Genomic DNA, 21,899 nt, shown 5'->3' with positions numbered 1-21,899 from the left:
AGAGAATCCGCCTGCCAATGCTGGAGACTCGGGTTAACACGGGTTTGATCCCTGGGTCAGGAAGGTCCCCTGGAGGAGGAAACGGCAACCTACTCCAGTATCCCAGCCTGGAAAATCTCCTAGACCGAGGAGCCTGGAGGGCTACAGTCCACAGGATCCCAAAGAGTCAGGCTAAACAACATTATTTTTCAAAATCTTTCCAAAGACCCTCTCGTGACATCACTCTCTGGCTCAGAAACCTTGACTGTCTCCCCAGTACACACAGAGTAAAGTGCAATCCCTCAACCTGGCCTTCTAGGATGTTCACAACCTCAATCATCGTCCTTCCCCATCTTTACTCCTATTGCTCAAGAAACATCCCCTGGTCTGACCAAGGACATCTCCTGTCTCTCAGCAGAGTCATGTCCGTTTGCACCTTGTGGCCCACCTCAAGGGTCTCTGGGAAAACAGTTCTGTGATTCCTACCCTATTCCTTCTCTGAACTCCAACAGCACCTATTCTACACTTTGCAGCTTGACAGGTAATCGTGCCCTGTCTTGATGCCTTACTTCCCATGCTTAAGTCTTTCTGTCTCCACCCCGAATGACAAACCCTGGAGGAAATCATCTCCTGTATCTTTTACATCCTCCTTACTGAATAGCTGTCTGAATCTCTTCTCCTCCCATATGCAATCCCTTTCTGACCTCTCACACCTGTTACTTCTTCCTCCCCTACCTCTGGCCTTTGCCAGAGTTATTTTCCATGTGCATAACTGATTTCATAACTTAGGACTCTAAGTCCAGTCCCAGCTCTGACCTTGCCTTTGACAGTCCCCCTGTCCCCCAGCATTTAGTCACTCAGGCAGTCAGAGTACATTAATTTGAACTTGAGCTCTCAAATCACTTCCACCTTTCCTTGGGTGCTGTCTGCCAGACAGCCTGGCATGGTGCTGAGAAGGCCTGCAGTCCCCCAAAGGTACCTGTGGAATTGAACTTAATTGCTGTTTTCTGGTGTTTCCAGTGTCCTGAGACCCGGAATCTCTGTTTACGCAAAACCTTAGGAGGATGTCAAAAAGGCCTTGGATACCTGTTGATCACTCACTTGCAGGCAAAGTGCACCATATGGGGTGTAAAGAACGGATCGGTGGCCTGCAGGTAACCCCTGCACCTGGCTGCCTGACATCTGGAGAACACTCGCCTGCGGGAAGCTCTCCAAAGTCACCGGGCATTGGCCAAGGCCATCTGAAACCAAGAGGCAACGGAACCCCCTCGTCCCCTGGCAGGTGGGCGTCTTTAGATTTCTGAGTCCGTCCTAAAGTGAAGGCGCTGAGCTCCGAACTCCCAGGCAGGGAAGAAAACGCTGCCTTGGAAATTGTTTGCACATGACAAACTCCCCGTCCAGGCCCCCACCCGGGCACCCCACAAGTCCACAGTGCCTGCGCCCGGGGCTGCCGGCGAGGACAGGCAGGGTGAAGGCGCGCAAAAGGAAGCAGGGGGGTGGACAGAAGGGTGGGGGCCAGCCCCCGAGGTGGAGGGTGTGTCGCGCCGCGCGTCCCAGAGCCCGGCACTCGCCCGCCCGGCCGCTCGGTGGAGCGGGCAGGAACGCGCGGGGCGCCGGAACGACTGGGCCGGCCGCCCAGCCGGAAAGGGTCAGGGAGGGGGCAGGTCACCCTCCGGCGGAGAGGCGACTCCGGACCGGCGCTCAAAGTTGGGGAGGGGATTCCTCGGCGAGCGTGATAAACAAGGCGGCGCACGCGAGGGAGGGAGGGCGCGCAGCCACCCCCCTCCCGGCCGGCGCGGCACTGCCGCAGCGCCCCCGCGCCCCGACCGGCGGCGCCCGCCTCCCTGCCCTCCGGCCCGGCCCCCGCGGGCGTGCAGAGCGTGGGAAGTTCCCGGGCCGCCCCCCGTCCCCAGGCTGCAACGCCGCGAGGTCCTCGCGCAGCTCACCTCGCCCCGCCACGAGTGGCGGCACGGGCCGGGCAGCTCCCCCTCGGACAGCTCGGCTCGGTTCGGGGCTGCGGCTGCTGCGGCCCCCGCCCGCCCGGCGAGGCCCACCGCCCCGCTCCGCTCCGCTGCGGCCGCCCGCCCGCCGAGGCTCCGTTCGCGCCCACCTGGCCGGCCTGCCCTCCCTCTCCGGGACACTGCGCTCACGTACGCGGCCGCGGCCACAACCCGGCCCGGATTCCCAGCCCGGGAAGGGAGCGGAGGCGCGCACCAGCCAGCGAGCGCCGGGCCAGGCTGGAGACACACCCCCTAGCCGCCCTCCCCGCGCGCGCCCCCCGCCCCCGGCGCCGCGCGCGCCCGCCGCCCGCGCGCCTCTCGCCGGCCACACGCGCCCGCGCCGCCCCCGCGCCGCCCCCGCCCCGACACCCCCGCCGCGCGCCCGGCGTGCACACCCCGGCCGCCAGTAGACAGTGGGCGCTCAATAAGTGCCCGAGCGACTCCTCGCGCACATGCGCACTTGAACCTGACCGAGTGGTGACGCCCCCGCTTCCCCCCACCACCACCCCCAAATCCGACCCGGCGGCTGCAGCCCCGAACCAAACTTGAGCGTTTGCCTGTTTTCACTTGAACCGCCAACCGAGCCAAAGTTTCTCGCTGTTGTTTTTCCCAGCCGAGCTCTGGGACCGGCTTCACCGAGACAGGCCGAGCTCGCCCCAAGGCGGGAAAGGCCGCCAGCAGGCTCCGAGCGCCGCCGACGGACGCTGGGCGGGGGCAATGGAGACCCAGGCCGCGCAGCCCCGGCCCGCCGAGCGAGAACGAAAGGCCGGAGGGAGTGAGGGTTGCAACCAACCTTTCCATCTTCCTTTGCTTTAATGTTTTCTTCTCCATTTTATGACATTTTACTCGAGCTCACTCGTTTGTAGTTGTAAAGTGAGGCGTTATTTACTGTTTCTGGAATTAGCAGGAGAGAAAGTTAACTATTAGCTTTCAGCCCTTATGTAAACAATACCAGTTGCTTTTGGCACCGTTAGGCTCTGGCTTTTGTGTAATTTGTAACGAGGAGAATTGAAGCTGTTCCATTGTGTTGCTCTGTGTTTTTCAGAGATAAGACCAAGAGCCACAACGGTAGTGAAGGGCCCTAGTGCCTGTATGCGTGGGCATATAGATTCATATTCAAATAAATTTAAAGGATAGAAGAAACCAATCCCCTCCCCCCAAAAGTTTTTAAATATTTTTGGACTTACTTGTTGAGTTTGCAGTCAGTTCACCTTCAATTTGAAGTGTACTGTTTTTCTTGCAGTGAGACGGTGGGGAGTGTGCAGGACAGGACTGCAGGCTTTGCAGTCAGACAAGCCTGGTTTGCAATCCTGATTTTACTGTCGAACTAGTTTTATGCTTTTCAGCAGGGTCTTTTCTCTATCTGAACCTCAGTTTCTTTATCTGTAAGATGAAATAAAAAACATGGGTACAGTGCCTAGGTCACACCAAAGAAACACATTTAAATATTCTTTCCCTTCCCTCATGGTCCACCATTTGTTAACATAAGAAAAATCTCCTTTAAAAAACTCCAAAGTCCCTAAAGGATATCAGTGCTCAACTAGGGGTGACTTTTGCCCCCAAGAGACATTTTGGCACTGTCTGGAAGTATTTTTGATCGTCACAACTGGGGGTAGTGGTGCTCCCAGCATCTAAACAGGTATAGGGCAATGCTACTGCTAAACGTCCTGGAAGGCACAGGATGGCCCCACACCACAAAGAATTACCTGGTCTGAATTGTCAATACTGACACTGTTGAAAAATCCTGCTATAGGCTAATTCGGCCATCAAACAATTCACCAAAGACTGGTTCCCCCTTTTCCTTCTTATCCTCAAGGAAACATTCTTTTTTGTTCAAAAGAAGAACAGAAAGCAAAGCATTTGGGGGATCGCAGCAATGATATGAGTATGCAAAACATCCCCTTAATGGGAAAATGCAGATTTGAATTTTACTTTTTATTATTAAAGGAATAGTCTACTTCATGAACAACCAATGTGTGCACCCTTATTAGTAAGGTATCTTATGATGTATTATGTATTACTACAGTTCACGAATGCACTTCCCAGGTGGCCCTGTGGTAAAGAACCCGCCTACTAATGTAGGAGACTCAGGTTCGATTCCTGGGTCAGGAAGATCCCCTAAAGGAGGGCAGGGCAACCCACTCCAGTATTCTTGCCTGGAGAATCCCTTGGATAGAGGAGCCTGGCGGGCTACAGTTCATAGGGTCACACAGAGTTGGACATGAAGCAACTTAGCACACACACACAGTTCATGAATAGCTTTCGGTTCTGTTTCCATTCCTCTTCAAACCATAGGTGCTTACTGACTTTTGTAGATTCACCTCTCTGCCAAGTCCCTCACCGATCCTGACATTTATAAAATAGTCCCTGCCCCCAAGGGACAGCCAGCCTAGTTGGAAGTAAATGAATGCACTGGCAATAATTAAGGAACAATACAAGATAGCATATAATTAAGCTTTAATTGCAGCACCCAGACCAAGGTAGTGAGGAAACTGAGTCCAGCAACACCAGGTGCTCCCTGGCTGAGGTGTTCTGCCAATGTTTGTTGAATGAAATGAAAATAGTAAACACTTTTGACACCAGATAGCACTCCAGGTAAATTCTATTCCAGTCTTTTTAAACTGCTACCCTTTGTAAAGGGATTTCGGTGCCTGGCTATGAGTTTATTTTTCTTAAAACATCCAGTTCAAACTTGTAACCCAACCTATATATTTCTGAAAATGATTGAATTTTAATAAAACGGAAACAATCATTCATTTGACAGCTATGTCAGTGCCTGCTGTGTGCAGTGTGAGCCACCGGTCTCTAAATTTGCACAGAACCCAGAGCTTGTTCTGTTTGAGACAGGCCGTCCAAAGGCATGTGCTCTCTTACTGCATATATTGAATGAATATCCCCTTTGACTGCAGGTATGTACTTGTCAGTATGCATTCCAGAGTTTTGCACATTAATACAGACTCTGAACTTTCCCTCACAAACATCCGTTCCCAAACACATAGCCAGCACTCGGTCTCCTGGCCCTGTCCTGAACACACCCCATAGCACACCAGACACAAAGCAGGATGTGCTTAGAAAGATTATACTGGTTGGTTTCCAATCTTGGCTTCCTCCCCTAACCCCAACCACCAGCAGTACCCCCAAAGTAGAGCTTACCCTCCCTGGAGGCTGTCCCATCCGAGAACTGCCCTTCACCCTGCTTTCTCCCACAGCTTGGCCCGCTATGAAAATGTAGGCACCTGGGGACTTCCCTGCTGCTCCAGTGGTTCAGAACCCACCTGCCAATACAGGGGACATGGTTTAATTCCTTGAACCTGGTCTGGGACATTTCCACATGCCTTGGGGCAACTAAGCCCAAGCACCACAACTACTGAACTCTGGTCTACGGCCTGTACTCTACATCAGAAGCCACCACAATGAGAAGCCCAAGCACCGCAACTGGAGAGTAGTCCCACTCACCACAACTAGAGAAAAGCCACTCACAGCAACAAAGACCCAGTGCAGTCAAAACTAAACAAATACAACAAGCAAACATTAAAAAAAAAGTAGTCATCTGGTACCTCCTCCCCTTCAAAGTCATTAGCTTCTCAGAGCTGTTAGAGCTGTGCTTTGTGCTCATTCATGTCCTACTCTTTGTGACCCCATGAACTGTAAGCCCACCAGGCTCCTCTGTCCATGGGATTTCCCAGTCAAGAATACTGGAGTGGGTTGCCATTTCCTCCTCCAGGGGATCTTTCTGACCCAGGGATCAAACCCAAGTCTCCTGCATTGACAAATGGATTCTTTACCACTCATTAAACTGAGGTTCAGCAAAGCAGACTTAGGACTTGTCTCTTATTTCTCATATTATATGTACACATTCATAGGAGATTTTCAGGGTGAATCTGAAATTGCCACCGTCTCCCATCACCTGATGACTGTTTCCAGGCTTGCCTCCCTCCAGTCCATGCTTTTACACCAGCCTCTTTCTTCTGCTCCAGACTCCTCAAAGGCTTCCTGTAGCTTTTATAATAAAGTCCCAGCGTTGCTCATTAAGATCCTTCCTGGTAGGGCTCTTAATTAGTTCTCCAGCCACTACTTGCCTCTCTCTGCCTCCACCCCCTTCACTCTGCACTCTATACACACTAAACTGAACTTCTGTCCTTTGCCAGAAGAGACTTTCTCCTTGCTTGACCCAAGCTGTTTTCTCCACCTCGAATACTCTCCGTCCATCTCTCTCATCTCTTTATCTTACTATTCCTGCCCATTCTTCAGGAGTCAGCTTAGATAGCACTTTCTCTGGCCTCCCCAAGGCTGGATTACCTGCCTTTCCTTTAAGTCCAGTGGCACCTCTACTCACCCCACCTTACCCTCAACACTGCATCATTCCGAAATCTCCATTCCCTTGTCCTAATCTCCCATAAGTCTGAACATTCTAGGGACTTCTCTGGCAGCGGCTAAGACTCCATGTTCCCAATGCAGGGAGCCTGAGGTTGATCCCTGGTCAGGGAACTAGATCCCACATGCCATGACTAAGGGTTCGCATGCTGCAACAAAGATTGAAGGTTCCATGTACCGTAACTAAGACCCAGCACAGCCAAATAAATTAAAATATATTTTTTTAAAGTACCGAACATTCTATGCAGACAAGGAGTGTGTCTTGTCTCCATGCAACACCCAGCATTTGGCAGAGTACCTGGCATGAGGTGGGCACCTGATAAACACTGGTGAATAATGAGTTGCTTGTTGAACTTTGGGGAGTGACTAGAGCTTTTCCATCCATAGTCCAGGCAATTCCTAGTTGGAAGCATGCCTCAGATGCCCAGAAGATGTCAGGACTGGTGAAGACTTTCTAACCATTTATTAATATTTGGAACAGGATGCAGCCTATAGAATGAACTCAGTTTTGGGGTTCCACCAGAGCCCATTTGATACTTAACGTGGCTTCGTGAACACCAGTGATCTACTTGACACCTCCACTTGGATGTCAAATAGTATCTCAAAGGTCCATGTCCAAAGTCAGACTTCTAATTTCCCTCCCAATTGGCTTCTCCTCATTCCAGTAAGTGGCAATTCCATCCTTGTAGTTGCTCAGGAAACAAAGAGAAAAGCAAAACCTTGGAGTCCTTTCTTTAATCCTTAACTCCTTTTATTTTCTTATACTCCACATCAAACGCACCAGAAAATCGCTGAAATATATCCAGAATCAATTACATTTCCCCATTTCCAGCCCTCTTTCCCTAGCTGGACCACCATCTCCCTGAGTTGGATTTCCAAAATAGACTCCTATCCACACTGGCAGGCAGATCCCCAACCACTGGACCACCAGGGAAGTCCTCTCCTTGCTTTTTTGGTTGCCTCTCTACACTCTACTCAACACCACAGCAGCCAAAGTGATCCTTTGAAAACCTAAGTCCAATCATATTACTATTCTGCTCAGAACCTTCAACTGCTTCCCACTTCCCTCACTACAAGGTCTCCAGTCAACACTCTGGCCCCAAAACCTACCACTCTTCCCTGGCTCTCCCAATGCCAGCCACACTAGCCCCCTTGCCCTTCATGAGACCCACTTCCAACTCAGCCTTTTCAAAGCTATTCCTTTGGGCTGGACAGATCTTCCTCCAGGTATCCACATGAGCAGCTCTGTCACTTGACTCAGGTCCCTACTCAAAAGCATTCTAATGGGAAAGACATTCCCTCCCTCACCTATCTAAAGTAGCACCACCCAACCATCCCTTGGCCTAGCTTTATTTTCCTCCTTAGCACTTATCACCACCTGACAGGCTGTCTCCATTCATCGACTGTAAGTTCAAGGATAGTAGAGACTGTCGTTTTGTTTATGTGTCCCCAGCTTCTAGAACAGTGTCCATCATATTGTAGGCATTCAGGAGATAATCACAGGACCTCCCTGGTGGCACAGTGGTAAAGAATCCGTCTGCCAGTGCAGGGGACATAGGTTTGATCCGTGATCCGAGAAGATTCCACATACTGAGGAGCAGTTAATCCACATCCGAGAAGATTCCACATACTGAGGAGCAGTTAAGCCACATCCGAGAAGATTCCACATACTGAGGAGCAGTTAAGCCCATGAGTCACAACTACTGAGCCTGTGCTCTAAAGCTCTCAAGCTGCAGCTGCTGAGCCTGCATGCTGCAATCACTGAAGTCTGCATGCTCCAGGGCCTGAGAGCCACAGCTAATGAGACCCTGTGCCAGAACTACTGAAGCTGTGCACCCTAGAGCCTGTGCTTTGCAACAAGAGCACTCACCACAATGAGAAGCCCATGCTCAGCAACTAGAGAGTAGCCCCTGCTCACCACAACTAGAGAAAGTCCAAGTGCAGCAACGAAGAGCCAGCACAACCAAAAATAAGACAAATAAATAAATGATTTGTTTAAAAAAAGAAACAAAGAATCATGAATCAAGGACAGGTATTCACTACTTTAATCTGACTCATTTGAAAAGACCCTGATGCTGGGAAAGATTGAGGACAAGAGGAGAAGGGGACAACAGAGATGAGATGGCTGGATGGCATCACTGACTCAATGGACTTAAGTTTGAGTCAACTCCAGGAGTTGGTGATGGACAGGAAGGCCTGGTGTGCTGCAGTCCATGGGGTTGCAAAGAGCCGGACACGACTGAGTGACTGACCTGAACTGAGTCTCTTGGGAATACCAGCTATATACCATCAGGATACCAGCTGCTCAACTGCTCTGCCACCCTGCTTCTCACCCACTTAGACCAGGGACCTCTGTTACCTCTATGCTACACAGTTTGAAACTGGGCTTCCATACCTCAACCTCAAACTAGCTATGAGTTTCAAACGAAAAGGGTAATACTGCCGATTTTGCGACTATAGCAGACTTGATCCTTTTCTTTTGGTTGAGAAAATGTCACAATGTTTCCTAGTGACAAAAACTCCTATTTTAAGCTTTTCAGGTTAAAATGTATAAGACTTAGGAACTCTAAAGAGAAAGTCACTTGTAGGGAGGCCTGTGGCAATTGACATCTTCTCTCTAATCTACCCAATTTGTAAGGCTTTCCTGGAGAAGCTGGGCTTTGTATTTCATTGAACAGAAAGGATTGATAGGTTGCAAGTAGGCTGTTCAAAGTTTAAGGATACACCTGGAGTAGTTGCTTAGAGCTACACAGCCACGTTGTTGTTGAGTAGCTGAGCCGTGTCCAACTCTTTGTGACTCCATGGACTGTAGCCCACCAGGCTCCTCTGTCCATGGGATTCTCCAGACCAGAATACTGGAGTGGGTTGTCATTTCCTTCTCCAGGGGTCTTCCCAACCCAGGGATCAAATCATGTCTCTTGCGTCTCCCACATTGACAGATGTGTTCTTTACCACTGAGCCACCTGGGAAACCCCTGCACAGCCATATTTTTGAGCAAACAAGCCCCCGCATGTGTGAAGCTACCCACAGACACACCCAGTCCATAAACACCCAGATCCCTGCTTATCTCTTCCCAACTCTGAAACTAGGAATATGAGCAGGAGTACATATTCAAAGCGGGGAAGAAATGAGCTGGCTTTGGGAACACAGACCAGAAAGCCCTGTGACTCTGGGTATGAAAGAATGTGTAAGCCCAGGCAGGCTCTCTGTGCACATCTGGTTTTCCCTTTTATGCTTCTGTGATTTCTATGACACAGGAAATCCACTCTGGAACAACCCTGTCTGCTTTCTAGTGAGTACATAAAAAATGAGGATTAAAAGTCTGTTTATCTCACTGTTGAGGGCAGGAAGATAAAATCCAGAACAGTACCGATTTGGGGGTGGACCAAGTCTGGCTTCATTCTCCACTGTGCCCCAGGGGAGATGCTAAGTAACTGAGACCAGAGGAATGAGAGGCCAAGCAAAAAAATTCTGCATAGGCTTAAGATTATCTAGGCATGGCTCTCACTCTGAAGCAGACCAAGTACAGGAAAATACCACGTGGTGAAAAAAGCAGTTCAGTCAACTCAACCAACATTAATACTGTTGGAACTACTCTCAGTCTCACTGGGAGCCCTTCTCCATTTGGCTTTCACAGTGTAACCTTTGTAAAAAAAAGAGAGTCTTCTCATAAAAGTCCTTAAAGTGGGCAGAAGCAGCCAGCTTTCTCACTCCATGAGACAACACAGAGCTGTTTAAGAGAGGAGCAACATTAAATCAAGTGGGAAAGGACAGGAAAACTTAGACTCCGAAAGGGAGAAAGAGGACTGGGTCCCACCCCAGTGGGGGTTAGGGGTGAAGTTATCTCACGCCCTTGATAACAAACATGACTAGAAAAACAGATTGGGAGAAAAGAGAGATCAAGCAAAGGCCCAACAAGCAGTAAGAAGCCAAGAAGTGCCAAAAAATTGTGTACTGTGAATGCACACCCAGGCCACTCCTTATTTTAGTTTCTTAGGTTCCAATCAATGATAATTACTTTTCGGAAATTCCCCAGTCCAGGACTCTGAGCTTCCACAGCAGGGGGCATGGGTTCGATCCCTGGTTGCAGAACTAAGAGTCCACAAGCTGCCAGATGCGGTTAAAATTAAAACAAAAAACAAACAAAAAAAAACAGTTGTTACTTTTTTGCCCCATGTTGCTCTGAAGCCTTTTGTTTGTTAGTTTTTTCTGTGCCAGGCGGCAAGGTCCCTGACCAGAGACCCAACCTGTGTCCCCTGCAGCGGATGCCTGGAGTCTTAACCACTGGACCACCAGGGAAGTCCCAAGCCTTCTACTTTTATTTTCCTTCCCATGGCAGTAGTACTCCATCCCCTCCCCAGCCTCCCAGAGAAGGGGTTGCTGCTGCTGCTGCTGCTAAGTCCTTCAGTCGTGTCCAACTCTGTGCGATCCCATAGACAGCAGCCCACCAGGCTCCCCCATCCCTGGGATTCTCCAGGCAGGAACAATGGAGTGGGTTGCCATTTCCTTCTCCAAAGCATGAAAGTGAAAAGTGAAAGTGAAGTCATTCAGTCGTGTCCGACTCTTCGTGACCCCATGGACTGCAGCCTACCAGGCTCCTCCGTCCATGGGATTTTCCAAGCAAGAGTACTGGAGTGGGGTACCATTGCCTTCTCCAGAGAAGGGGTTAGTGGCCTTTTCTCTGGAGAGTTCACCAGAGTTTCATTTTGTTAAGCTGTTAACCTTCATCTCCTCAAATACCAACCATTCTCTTCACTAGCCCCACGTAAGTATTCTGCCCCTCTTCCTTATTCTTCTGTGAGACCAAACTCCTGCCCAAGACAGGTGTGTCTGCCGCAACCCAGATTACCCAGATGGTTAAGAATGGCTCAGGGATGTCCCTGGTGGTTCAGTGGCTAAGACTCTGAACTCCCAATGGACCCAGGTTTGATCCCCGGTCAGGAACCCAGATCCCACATGCCGAGACTGAGAGTTTGAATGCTGCCACTAAGACTGAGCTCAGCTAAATAAATTAATTAAAATAAATATTAAAAAAAGAGAGAGAGAGAATGACTCAGAGCCTGGCTACCTCCTCCAAGGCGGAATGATCATCTGGGAATACCACAGTTTTGGACAAGTGACACGCAAAGGGCACAGGAAGATCTGAACCCAACATACATTTCATGGGATGCCAGCACCACAGAGCAGTGGGTCAGGCTAACAACCTGCACAAGGTCACACCACTGATGTGCTAACTAACCATTGCCCAGGACTGGGGGTGATGAACTGAATGACTTCTTAACAAACAAAAATGAAAAAAAGAAGATTTTTGTTTGTTTTAGTCCATAAATCCGTATACCAGTTAGACAAAAACCCCAACTATAAAAGTCAGTTTTAAAAAGCAATTTAAAGGCTGCCAGTCATTGGATGGCAATTTCTGGCTCTTCCGAATTAAACAGCAGACCCTGTTCCCTATTTGTACCAAACATCTTACTGTATTTGCAGTCAGCACAGTTTTGTACATCCTTCACAGGTTGGCCTCTATCATGACCTGATGGGATGTTCAACTTCATAAGACCAGTTTCTAAATCTTTAGAGGCTAAAGGAGATTGACAGACACTATTGAATTCCCGCTTGTTTTCAGCATAGATTACAAGATCTGAAACTTAGATTCTCCTCCAAATTTAATTTTTTCAAGTTGAAATCATTTATGGACAGAAAGTTTCTACTCTTTCCATGTTGTTGTTGTCGTCACTCAGTTGTGTCTGACTCTTTCCAACCCCCTGGACTGCATCACGCCAGGCTCCCCTGTCCTCTACTATCTCCAGGAGTTTGCTCAAATTCATGTCCATTGAGTTGGTGATGCCATCCAACCATCTCATCTTCTGAGGTCTCTTTCTCCTCCTGCCATCAATCTTTCCCAGCATCAAGGGCTCTTCCAATGAGTCAGTTCTTTGCATCGGGTGGCCCAAGTATTGGACCTTCAGCTTCAGCATCAGTCCTTTCAGGATTGATTTCCTTTAGGATTGACTGGTTTGAGCTCCTTGCTGTCCAAGGGCCTCTCAAGAGTCTTCTCCAACACCATAAATTGAAAGCATCAGCCTTCTTTATGGTCCAATTCTCATCATAGACCTCTTTCCATAGACCTGCCTAAACTAATTTAGATGAAAGGAGTGAACCTTCCTGATCTTTGGTTTTCTGAAGTCAAGCCAATACTTGCCTGTGAAACCCATAATCTTACCTTGATAATATATGCATATAATCACCATAGGGATTCTCTTAATCTACAATTCATCTAGGTTTAGGCCACATCCTGCCTTAATAATCCTAATATATTAGAGTAGAAATCCTGTGAGTTAACAAAATCCTGTTCAATTACCCTTTTGCATTATCCACCTGGGAGCACTCCAGTTTGCCAATACTTGTTTTCAACATGGCCATTCACAATCTTCTCATTTATGAATTGTTGAACCACCAAATCTCAACCTTCTCCATCTGACAGTGTAATTGATTGCCTCTCAGATCACCCCTGACAAGCCTGAAATTATTCCCGAATACAAGAGAAATGGCTAGTACCTAGGTTTTCAGCCATTTAGCATCCAAATGTGGGAGTGAAGATCTGCCATATATAGGAACCAGACTTCTATCCACTCCCAGACCATCCTAGGGTTTTTGTTTTATTTTTTTAACTAATTAATTAATTAAATTTTGGGCTGCCCTGGGTCTTTGTTGCTGTGTGTGGACTTTTCTGTAGCTGCGGCGAACTGGGGCTACTCTCTAGTCGTGCTGTGCTGACTTCTCATTGCAGTAGCCTCTCTTGTGCAGCACGGACTCCGGAATGCGCAGGTTTCAGTAGCTGTAGCATGCGGTCTCAGTAATCGTGGTGCATGGGCCCTAGAGCACAGGCTCAACAGTTGTGATGCTCGAGCTTAGTTGCTTCACCACATGTGGAACCTTTCCAGAGCAGGGATCGAAACGATGTCCCCTGGATTCTTAACCACTGGATTCTGAACCAGCTAGTCCATCCCTCTGATATTTCTCTTCTTCCTTCATGGCTGATCTCCTGATCCAAACCAATCACCCAAAAAGAAGTTTGGAAATTCACTAGCTGATAATCTGCTAAGCTTCTTTGACATGAGTACTAAGAGCCAAAAATGACTGGGAAATCATTACTATAATGTACTTTAGCATCTGCTGACCTCATGGCCAACATGCTAACCCACCACTTGATAAATAATAGTTCTCACTGTCACTCTGATTTGCTACTGGGAAAGGTGCAGGAGGTGAGATGTGATATTACTCTCAGTGAGCCAGAGAGGTGATGAAATGCAGAGGACAGTCTTATGAAACCTGGGTGACACAGCCAGGAGAAAAACCAATTCAGTTCAAAAAAGCCTTAAAAATAATGCAAGTCTTTGCTGATATTTTCTTTAGGAGGAAGCCAAGGAGGAATTTCATCTCATCATACACAATGAAACTTTCCAAAATCCTCTTTTCAAGCTTCTGTCCTCCAATTTCTCCTCCTTCTGTCTTCCACTGTCCTCCCCTTGTTCTCTTGTCTCCTTATTACCCCCTTCTCCTCTTTCTTCTCCTTCCTCAAGTGAAGAAAGAGGCTTCCTGAGTTTGGTCTCTTAACTTTGTCAGAGATCTGGCAGCTGACTGAGCCAGCCAAGAATCCTCTCCCTTGAAATTAGGGAGTGGCAAGGGATTGGTACTGTATACATTTAAATTTTAATGTTTCTCTTTTCTTCGTCTCATGACAGCAGTATTAGTATCAGATCAGTTCCAGGCTCTCTAGGGCCTCCACAGTTTTATCCCCAGATCCTTAGAGCAGCTGACAAAGGATGGGAAGGAGGATTCTTCCCTGCTGTCCTTGGGCCACTGACCAGCTTTTATGTTGCTCCTCAAAAACTGACCACTACCCTTCCAACACTTCAGCTTGAACCCACTAATACAGTACTTGTTATTGGACCCACTCGTTTTCTTGACCATTTCACTAAAATCCTTCTAATAATCTCATCTCAAAAATCTCAATCTTGGGACTTCCCTGGTGGTCCAGTGGCTAAGACTATGTGCTCCCAATGCAGGGAGCCCAGGTTTGATACCTGATCAAGGAACTAGATCCCACATGTCGCAGCTAAGAGTTCGAATGCCACAACTAAAAGATACCCCACATGGAACCCACGACTGAAAAAAGAATGGCATGCTGCAAGGAAGACTGATGACCCCAAGTGCCACAACTAAGACCTGGTGCAGCCAAATAAATATATAGATATTTAAAAAAAAAACCCTCAATCTTATCCTCTCCATGATTCAGACTGTCACACTAGCCCAGGGTTAAATGTTATCTACCCAACTCTGAATTCAGGTTTGTTGGCTGGTGTCCTGTTCACCATACAATAATATTGAGGAAGAATTCTATTTTCTTTTGTTTACCCATATCCATGGGACTCACATTTGGTATGACTCATGGGAACTAGAACGCTGAAGAAGTGATAGTTGTGGCCAGCACCCAACTTCCATTATTTTCTGAAGGATAAAGAAATAATAATGTGCCAAACTTATTAGTCAAGCTTCTCTTTGGAGGCAAGTGACAGGAACTCAATTCATGCTAACTTAAGCAAAAAAAGAAAAAAAAAGAGAGAGAATTTGTTGGCTCACTGAACTGGGAAATCCAGGAGTTTGGACTGGCCACAGGCACAGCCAGACCTTAAGTTTAAACAAAATTGTCAGGGTGTGTACTCTAAGTCTCTCCTTTCTGCTTGCCTCTTCTTAGGAGTCCCCTTCTTTCCTATCTCAAAATAGCCCCCCACCCCCAATAAAAACAGCTTCCTTCATACACTTGGGAATCCTGTTGCTGGCAGCTACCAACTATGACATCCCCATTCAGCAACACCAGCAGAAAACAAAACTCAGTATTCACATATTCGTTCCAGGGAGAGCTTCTAATTGATTCTGCTTAGTTAAAATGCCCCACTTTGGACTACTGCTGCCAGAGGGATGGTTTACTAGGCTTTCGAGGCTAAATCAAACCACAAGCAATAGAGGACTGACGTCCCCAGAGGAATAAATGCTGGAGAGAGACGTTACACGTCTCCACTACAGAAACGGGAGGGAGGGAGGGAGGGAGGGGAAGATAGCATTTGGGAGTCAAAGGACTCTTGTTCCTCTGCCCGTTTATCAGTTGGGTGATTTTTGACTTGCCACTTCTTTCTGAGCCTCAGTTCCTCAAGTATAAAATGGTTATATGGTAGTTACTAGTTACAATATTAAACGATATGTTACAGTGTCTCTGTATGGTACCAGGTGATCTTTCAGATAATGGAAAACTGACTTAGTTGAGGAAGGCATTGAAACGGTGTCCTCGGTCCTCTTAATTTTATATGAATACATTTATAGAGCACATTTTACCAAAGGCTTTTTTCACCTACCGTACAAATTGCAAAATGAAGTTCAAGAGGCTGCAATGCCTGGACTATAAGCCGAAATTAACTTATTTGTGCAACTGAGGCCCCACGCAGACCCACAAAATACATGACGATCCTGCAACTGAATCATTTCCTGGACTGAGAAGTGGCAGAGACCCGCTCCGGGACAAAACGCACGCAGGCATCCACCTCTTAAGGCAGCGATCCCTAGGAGCACGTCCGCACAGCCTCTCCTCCGGGGAGGGGAGCCCAGTCTAGGTTTAAGGAATTTCAGGGCCGAAAGGACTGCCGGCGAGTGAGTGAGTGAGTGAGTGAGTGAGTGAGTGAGTGTGTGTGTGTGGGTGTGGGTGTGGGTGTGGGTGTGTGTGTGTGTAGAGGGGGCGGTGGGGAGAGAAGGAGAACTGTATAGGTTAGGAAATTAGAAAAACACACCCTCCCCAAACCAACAACAAAAACAAAGCTGTGCTGGGCATCTTTGGCTAGACCCTTCCAGGAACGCTGCAGCCTTGGCACCTTCGCCGCAGACAATCCCGCCGTCCGCCCCTCCTCCGCCCCACTCCCGCTCCGGCGGCTCGTAGATCCAGCTCCGCGTTTTCCCGGCTGCCCTCCCGCCCTTCGGGTTAAAGCTCCCCCGCCAGGAGTAAACAAGTCTCCGACTGGCAGCCGGTAGGACCGGCCCCCTCGCCCCGTTTCCTGCGCCAGCCTCAGCAACAGGCCCCGCCCTTAGCGACAGGCCCCGCCCCAGGCCATCGGCCCTTCCCCTCGAGGCGTCCGCCGGCCCTAGCCGGGTCCGGGCGGCGGGCCCAGTCCCCAGTCCGCCCCCGGAGCCTCCTCCCTGGGGACCCCGCGGCCTGCCAGTCCGCCCGCGCGCCCCCAGCCCAGGCTAAGGGAGGGTGCGTGGCGCACACGTGACTAGTGTTGTGGGCGGAGCCTGCGCGGGCCTGGGCGCCGAGGGCGGGGGCGGGGGGGAGGGCGGACCCGGCCTCGCCTCCCTCACTCCCTCCAACCCGCCTGGGCCGCGGCCCGCGCCCGCGCCTCCTCGGGCCCGGCTGGGGCCCCGCTTTGGCCCCGAGCCCGGAGATCGCTGCGCTAGGCCTCCCAGTGACTTTGCCACTGTGGCTGCTCCTCCTCGCTCAGCCTCCCTGCGCAGCCCGGCCGCTGGGCTCGCCCCCGACTCCTCGCCCCCAAGTCCCCACTCGGCAGAGCCTCTCAAGTTTCCTGCCCCGTCTGCAGCCCTGCGTACTCACAAGCCTGCACGGACACACCGCCTTCCTGCCTCCACCAGCGGAGACGCCCTCCTGCACACACAGACCTGATTGTACAGTCTTCGCACACTTCTCCATTCATCACCGCTCCGTAACCCGAACATGAGAGGGATCCGCTAGCTAGCTCACCCAGCCCACCTCCCTTCCCTTTCTCTTACTCTGAAGGTGGGGGAAAACCTGAGGTTCAAAAGGTGAAAAGATTTCCTAGAGCCGGAGCAAGACCAGACCTCCGGGTGGCCAGGGCCTTTCTGTCTGCCCTGATCCTTGCCTGCTATTCAGGGTCAGATTGACTACCCTGAACTGGTAGTTCCAGCCTCGGTTATCAGTTAATACCCTTTAGATCTTCCTCTCCCCCGGGGAAAATGTATCTGTCCTCTACCTCCTGTCTGTCTCAGGGTAGCTGAGGAAATAGATCAGAGCTGGCAGAATAGAAAACCTTTATCGAGAGACAGTTTGGGCCAGAGGTTGGAAGAGAAGACTTGGAGGCAGACAGCCTCAATTCCAGGCCGAGCCCTTCCTCCTACTAGGTGTCTTGGGCAAGCCATGTGACTTCTGTCTGCCTCTAGCCCCTCATCTGTAGATGGAAGATAATGTGAGGATGAGCCAAGTTAATATAGAAAGAGGTAGAACTGGCGCTTTGCATATAATAAAGCCATCAAAGAAATTACTCTGGGCTAGTCATTGTGCCGGGTTTCTTAATGCCTTATCCTCTCCTGGTGCTTCCCCTCTGGGTATTGCAGCCGGATTAATTTATTGGGCCAGGCTCAGCTTTGGAGGAGTGCCCAAGGTGGGGTCCTTGAGTAGGGGGAAAGCTGGGATTCAGTGCAGTGGGGAGACAAAGGCCACTGCTAGATAGAATGTCAAATACTCCACTAGTTTCTGACCTTTTAGCTCCTGACCCTTCATTCAGTTAATTCCACAAGTGAGTATGTGCATCTAATCCTCCCTTGCAAATTTCTTGAGAGCAAGCTCTGTGTTTTGGTCTCGTTTTCTCATCCCAAGTCATCAACAAATGCTTGGATTTTTTTTTTTTTTTTAATGAAATTATAACTTGCGTATCACTGAGTTGGGGGCTTGAGGAGAGGGTCCTAATTTTTAAGAAAAGGGGTTAAGAGTTTCCCTATCCAGTACCCTGACTTCTGAGTTAATTTGCCCTGGGGTTACACAGAAAGTTAGAAACAGAAGCCAAGTCTCTGCTTTCAGTCTGATGTTATTTCCATGACACTGCACTGAACTTACAACGCAATTGGAAGGAAAAACAAACTCCCTAAAAGCTATAAAACAAAATAAGGTAGTGCATGGTTAATTCCTGACTGCATGGTTCAAATGGGAGGTCTGCAATTCCCAGGGCCTGGGATCAGTCGGAAAATGCTCCCTGCAGGAGAGGGCACCAGTCTTAAAAGATGGATAGGATCCAGGACTGTGAAGAAAAGAGACAATTCCTGGCTTTCCCTGAGGCCCTGGTGGTATTTAAAGACAGTGAAGAAACCAGTCTGGTTAGAAGACTGGTTTGGGTTGGGTCCCGGGGAGCAAGGGGGGTGTCAGAAGGTTAAGTTGAATCCTTTTTTTTTCTTTTGGACACACTGCTTGCAGGATCTTAGTTTCCCAACCAGGCATTGAACCTGGGCCCTCAGCAGTGAAAGCAGAGTTCTAACCACTGGACCCGGAGAAGGCAATGGCACCCCACTCCAGTACTCTTGCCTGGAAAATCCCATGGACTGAGGAGCCTGGAAGGCTGCAGTCCACGGGGTCGCTGAGGGTCGGATACCACTGAGCGACTTCACTTTCACTTTTCACTTTCCTGCATTGGAGAAGGAAATGGCAACCCGCTCCAGTGTTCTTGCCTGGAGAATCCCAGGGACGGGGGAGCCTGGTGGGCTGCCATCTATGGGGTCACACAGAGTCGGACACGACTGAAGTGACTTAGCAGTAGCAGCAACCACTGGACCTGCAGGGAAGTCCCAAAAGGATAAGCTGAGATTTCAGGAAATTTCAAATACAAGGATAAGGAGTTTCGACCTTGGTCTGTGGATAATTGGGAACCCCTGAAAATAGACACCGAGCTAGGTGCTGCACCAAGACGAGACACCAACCAGATATCTGCCAACTTGGTCTGATTTGCATCTTTCGTAGACAGTTGCTTGCCATATATGCACATTTATTTATACCCACACAAGAAGGAAACTCCACTCACCAGTTCGTCTATATTTGTTTCGTCTCCAAATGTACATGATATCTGTGTGGGAACAGAGGAAAGAGAGGGAGATTCAGAGAGTTGCATGCCTGCTGTCGAGCAGACACTTTCATCTGTTGATATCTCAGACATCCCTGTGTGTAACCCTCATAGTCTTGTGGGCTGTGAGTTTTACTGCTGCCGTAACACCAGAGATGGTGAGTGGTAAGTGAGTTACCCAGATCACAGAGCTAGGAAGTGGTGGAGCCAGAAGTCAAACTCAACTTTGATGCTGAAGCCCTTTCCAGTCCCCTGAGAAGGCGCAGGAGCTGTGTTCCCACTCTCAGTTTCCTGCTTAGAGAGGTCAAGTGTGCAGATGACCCAGCTAGACTCACATTTCTAGGAGTGCTTTCTCATCCCGTTTTCTATTTTTATCTTTCCAGGCTTCCCCAGTGGTTCAGAGGTAAAGAATCCGCCTGCAGTGCAGGAGACTGGGATTCAGTCCCTGGTTCAGGAAGATCCCCTGGAGCAAGGAATGCTACCCACTCCAGGATTCTTGCCTGGAGAATCCCGAGCACAGAGGAGCCTGGCAGGCTACAGTCCATGGGGTTGCAAAAGAGTCAGACATGACTGAGCGACTAAGCAACAACAAAATGCTTATCTATTCTTACCTTTTCTAGTCTTATTTTTAAGATCAGAACTCCTCTTTGAATAGGCTTGGCAAGCCTTCCACCCAATTTAGCCCTTGACCTAATTGTGCATTATTGTATGTACAGAGGGCTCCAACAGTCATATAAGCTTCAGGCCAGATAAAACCTGGGTCAGCCTCATCTGGATGACTTAACTCAGTTATTTAAAGTAACTCAAGTTACTGTCTGAGACTTAATTTCCTTGTCTGTGTAGAAAACATCCTAGACTCTGGTGTACCAGCTGAACATCTGTTGACACATAGGACTAAAGATACTGAAGTAACTTAAAGAGCCCGATCTTTCCTCACCTTAGGCATTAAAAAAAAAAAAACAAAAACCCTAGTGGATCCCAAAAGACACATGTATCCCATTGTTCATTGCAGCAGTATTTACAATAGCTAGAACATGGAAGCAACCTAGATGCCCATCGACAGATGAATGGATAAAGAAGTTGTGGTACATATACACAATGGAATATTACCCAGCCATATAAAGGAATGCGTTTGAGTTCTAATGAGGTGGATGAACCTAGAACCTATTATACAGACTGAAGTGAGTCAGAAAGAGAACGATAAATATCGTATTCCAATGCACATATATGGAATTCTGAAGAATTTATTTACAGGGCAGCAATTAAAAAACAGACATAGCAAATAGACTTATGGACATGGGGAGGGGGAGGAGAGGGTGAGATGTATGGAAAGAGTAACATGGAAACTTACATTACCATATGTAAAATAGATAGCCAACGGGAATTTGCTGTATGGCTTGGGAAACTCAAACAGGGGTTCTGTATCAACCAAGAGGGGTGGGATGAGGAAGGAGACAGGAGGGGAGTTCAAAAGGGAGGAGATATATGTATATCTATGGCTGATTCATGTTGAGGTTTGACAGAAAACAACAAAATTATGTAAAGCAATTATAAAAACAAAAAAACCTAATGGATCTATTTATCAAGCAGTTAGGTTCAAACAATTTTTTTTTTAAATTTTAGCCATACCGGGTCTGTGTTGCTGCAGGGTCGCGGGGGGTGGCTTTCTCTAGTGTGGGCTACCCTCTAGTTGGGGTGCCGAGGCTTTTCATTGTGATGGCTTCTCTTGCTTTGAAGCACAGACTCTAGGGCATGCAGACTCAGCAGTTGTGGCATACCAGCTTGGTTGCTCCATGGCATGTGGGATCCTCCTGGACCAGGGATTGAATCTGTGTTCCCTGCATTGGCAAGTGAATCCTTAACCACTGGACCACCAAAGAAGTCCCCACCTAAATCCTTGTTCAAGGTTTGCCACAGCATTATTATTCAGCTATGTGCCTGTGCTCAGTCCCTCAGTTGTGTCCAACTCTTTGCAACCCCATGGACTGTAGCTCACCAGGCTCCTCTGTCCATGGGATGTCCAAGGCAAGAATACTAGAGTGGGTTGACATTTCCTTCTCCAGGGGATCTTCCCAACCCAAGGATTGAACCAACATCTCTTGCATCTCCTGCACTGGCATGCAGATTCTTTACCACTGTGCCATCTGGGAAGCCCTTGTCACTCAACCATTTACAGGAAATCTTCCTGAAGTTGCCCTTCCTGCTGTCTCTCCAATCTAGGTCATGGCTATTTACATGACATTAACAATACGAGGAATAATGGTGGTTTGTTGGAAGGCCAGGGCTCCAGTTCTAGATCTGTCTGAGAGCTCCAATGCCTTGACCATAAGTTTCTCTTTCCAAAATTCCTTCTAGCTTTAAATATGTACGGATCTACACTCAATCTTTCTCCTGAGCAACCTGAGCAAGTTTTTTAATGAACTTGACTTTCAGTTGGCCTTAGAAGACTGCTGTTGTTCAGTTGCTTAGTTGTGTCCAACTCTGTGACCCCATGAACTGCAGCATACCAGGCTCACCTGTCCTTCACCATCTCCCAGAGCTTGCTCAAACTCATGTCTGCTGAGTCGTTGATACCATCCAACCATCTCGTCCTCAGTCGTCCCCTTCTCCTCCTGCCCTCAGTCTTTCCCAGCATCAGGGT

The 21,899-nt window shown here is 48.7% G+C and overlaps 1 protein-coding gene across 8 annotated transcripts in view; it reads right to left on the bottom strand.

The window, feature by feature from the left end:
- ZNF395 (zinc finger protein 395) overlaps positions 1–21,899 on the bottom strand; it is a 67,419-nt gene extending 45,520 nt beyond the window's left edge. The window contains exons 1-5 of one of the 8 annotated variants that reach the window (XM_086414824.1): positions 21,775–21,899; positions 20,888–21,096; positions 19,220–19,261; positions 3,167–3,362; positions 2,773–2,873 (exon numbers count right to left, since the gene is read on the bottom strand). In XM_086414824.1, the coding sequence (XP_086270950.1) occupies positions 2,773–2,810 (38 nt within the window). In that variant the 5' untranslated portion in view covers positions 2,811–2,873; positions 3,167–3,362; positions 19,220–19,261; positions 20,888–21,096; positions 21,775–21,899. Of the gene's footprint in view, positions 1–1,925; positions 2,062–2,089; positions 2,219–2,772; positions 2,874–3,166; positions 3,363–5,132; positions 5,250–5,886; positions 7,519–17,007; positions 17,682–19,219; positions 19,262–20,887; positions 21,097–21,774 lie in introns of those variants that run through there. The other 7 variants (XM_086414827.1, XM_086414825.1, XM_086414826.1 and 4 more) reach the window with 7 other exon arrangements.

This window comes from Bos grunniens, chromosome 8, assembly GCF_055505025.1.
Source record: "Bos grunniens cultivar Pamir isolate PY7600 chromosome 8, Bosgru_T2T1.0, whole genome shotgun sequence".
Taxonomy (NCBI): domain Eukaryota; kingdom Metazoa; phylum Chordata; class Mammalia; order Artiodactyla; family Bovidae; genus Bos; species Bos grunniens.
This window is presented reverse-complemented; position numbering and strand designations above follow the sequence as displayed.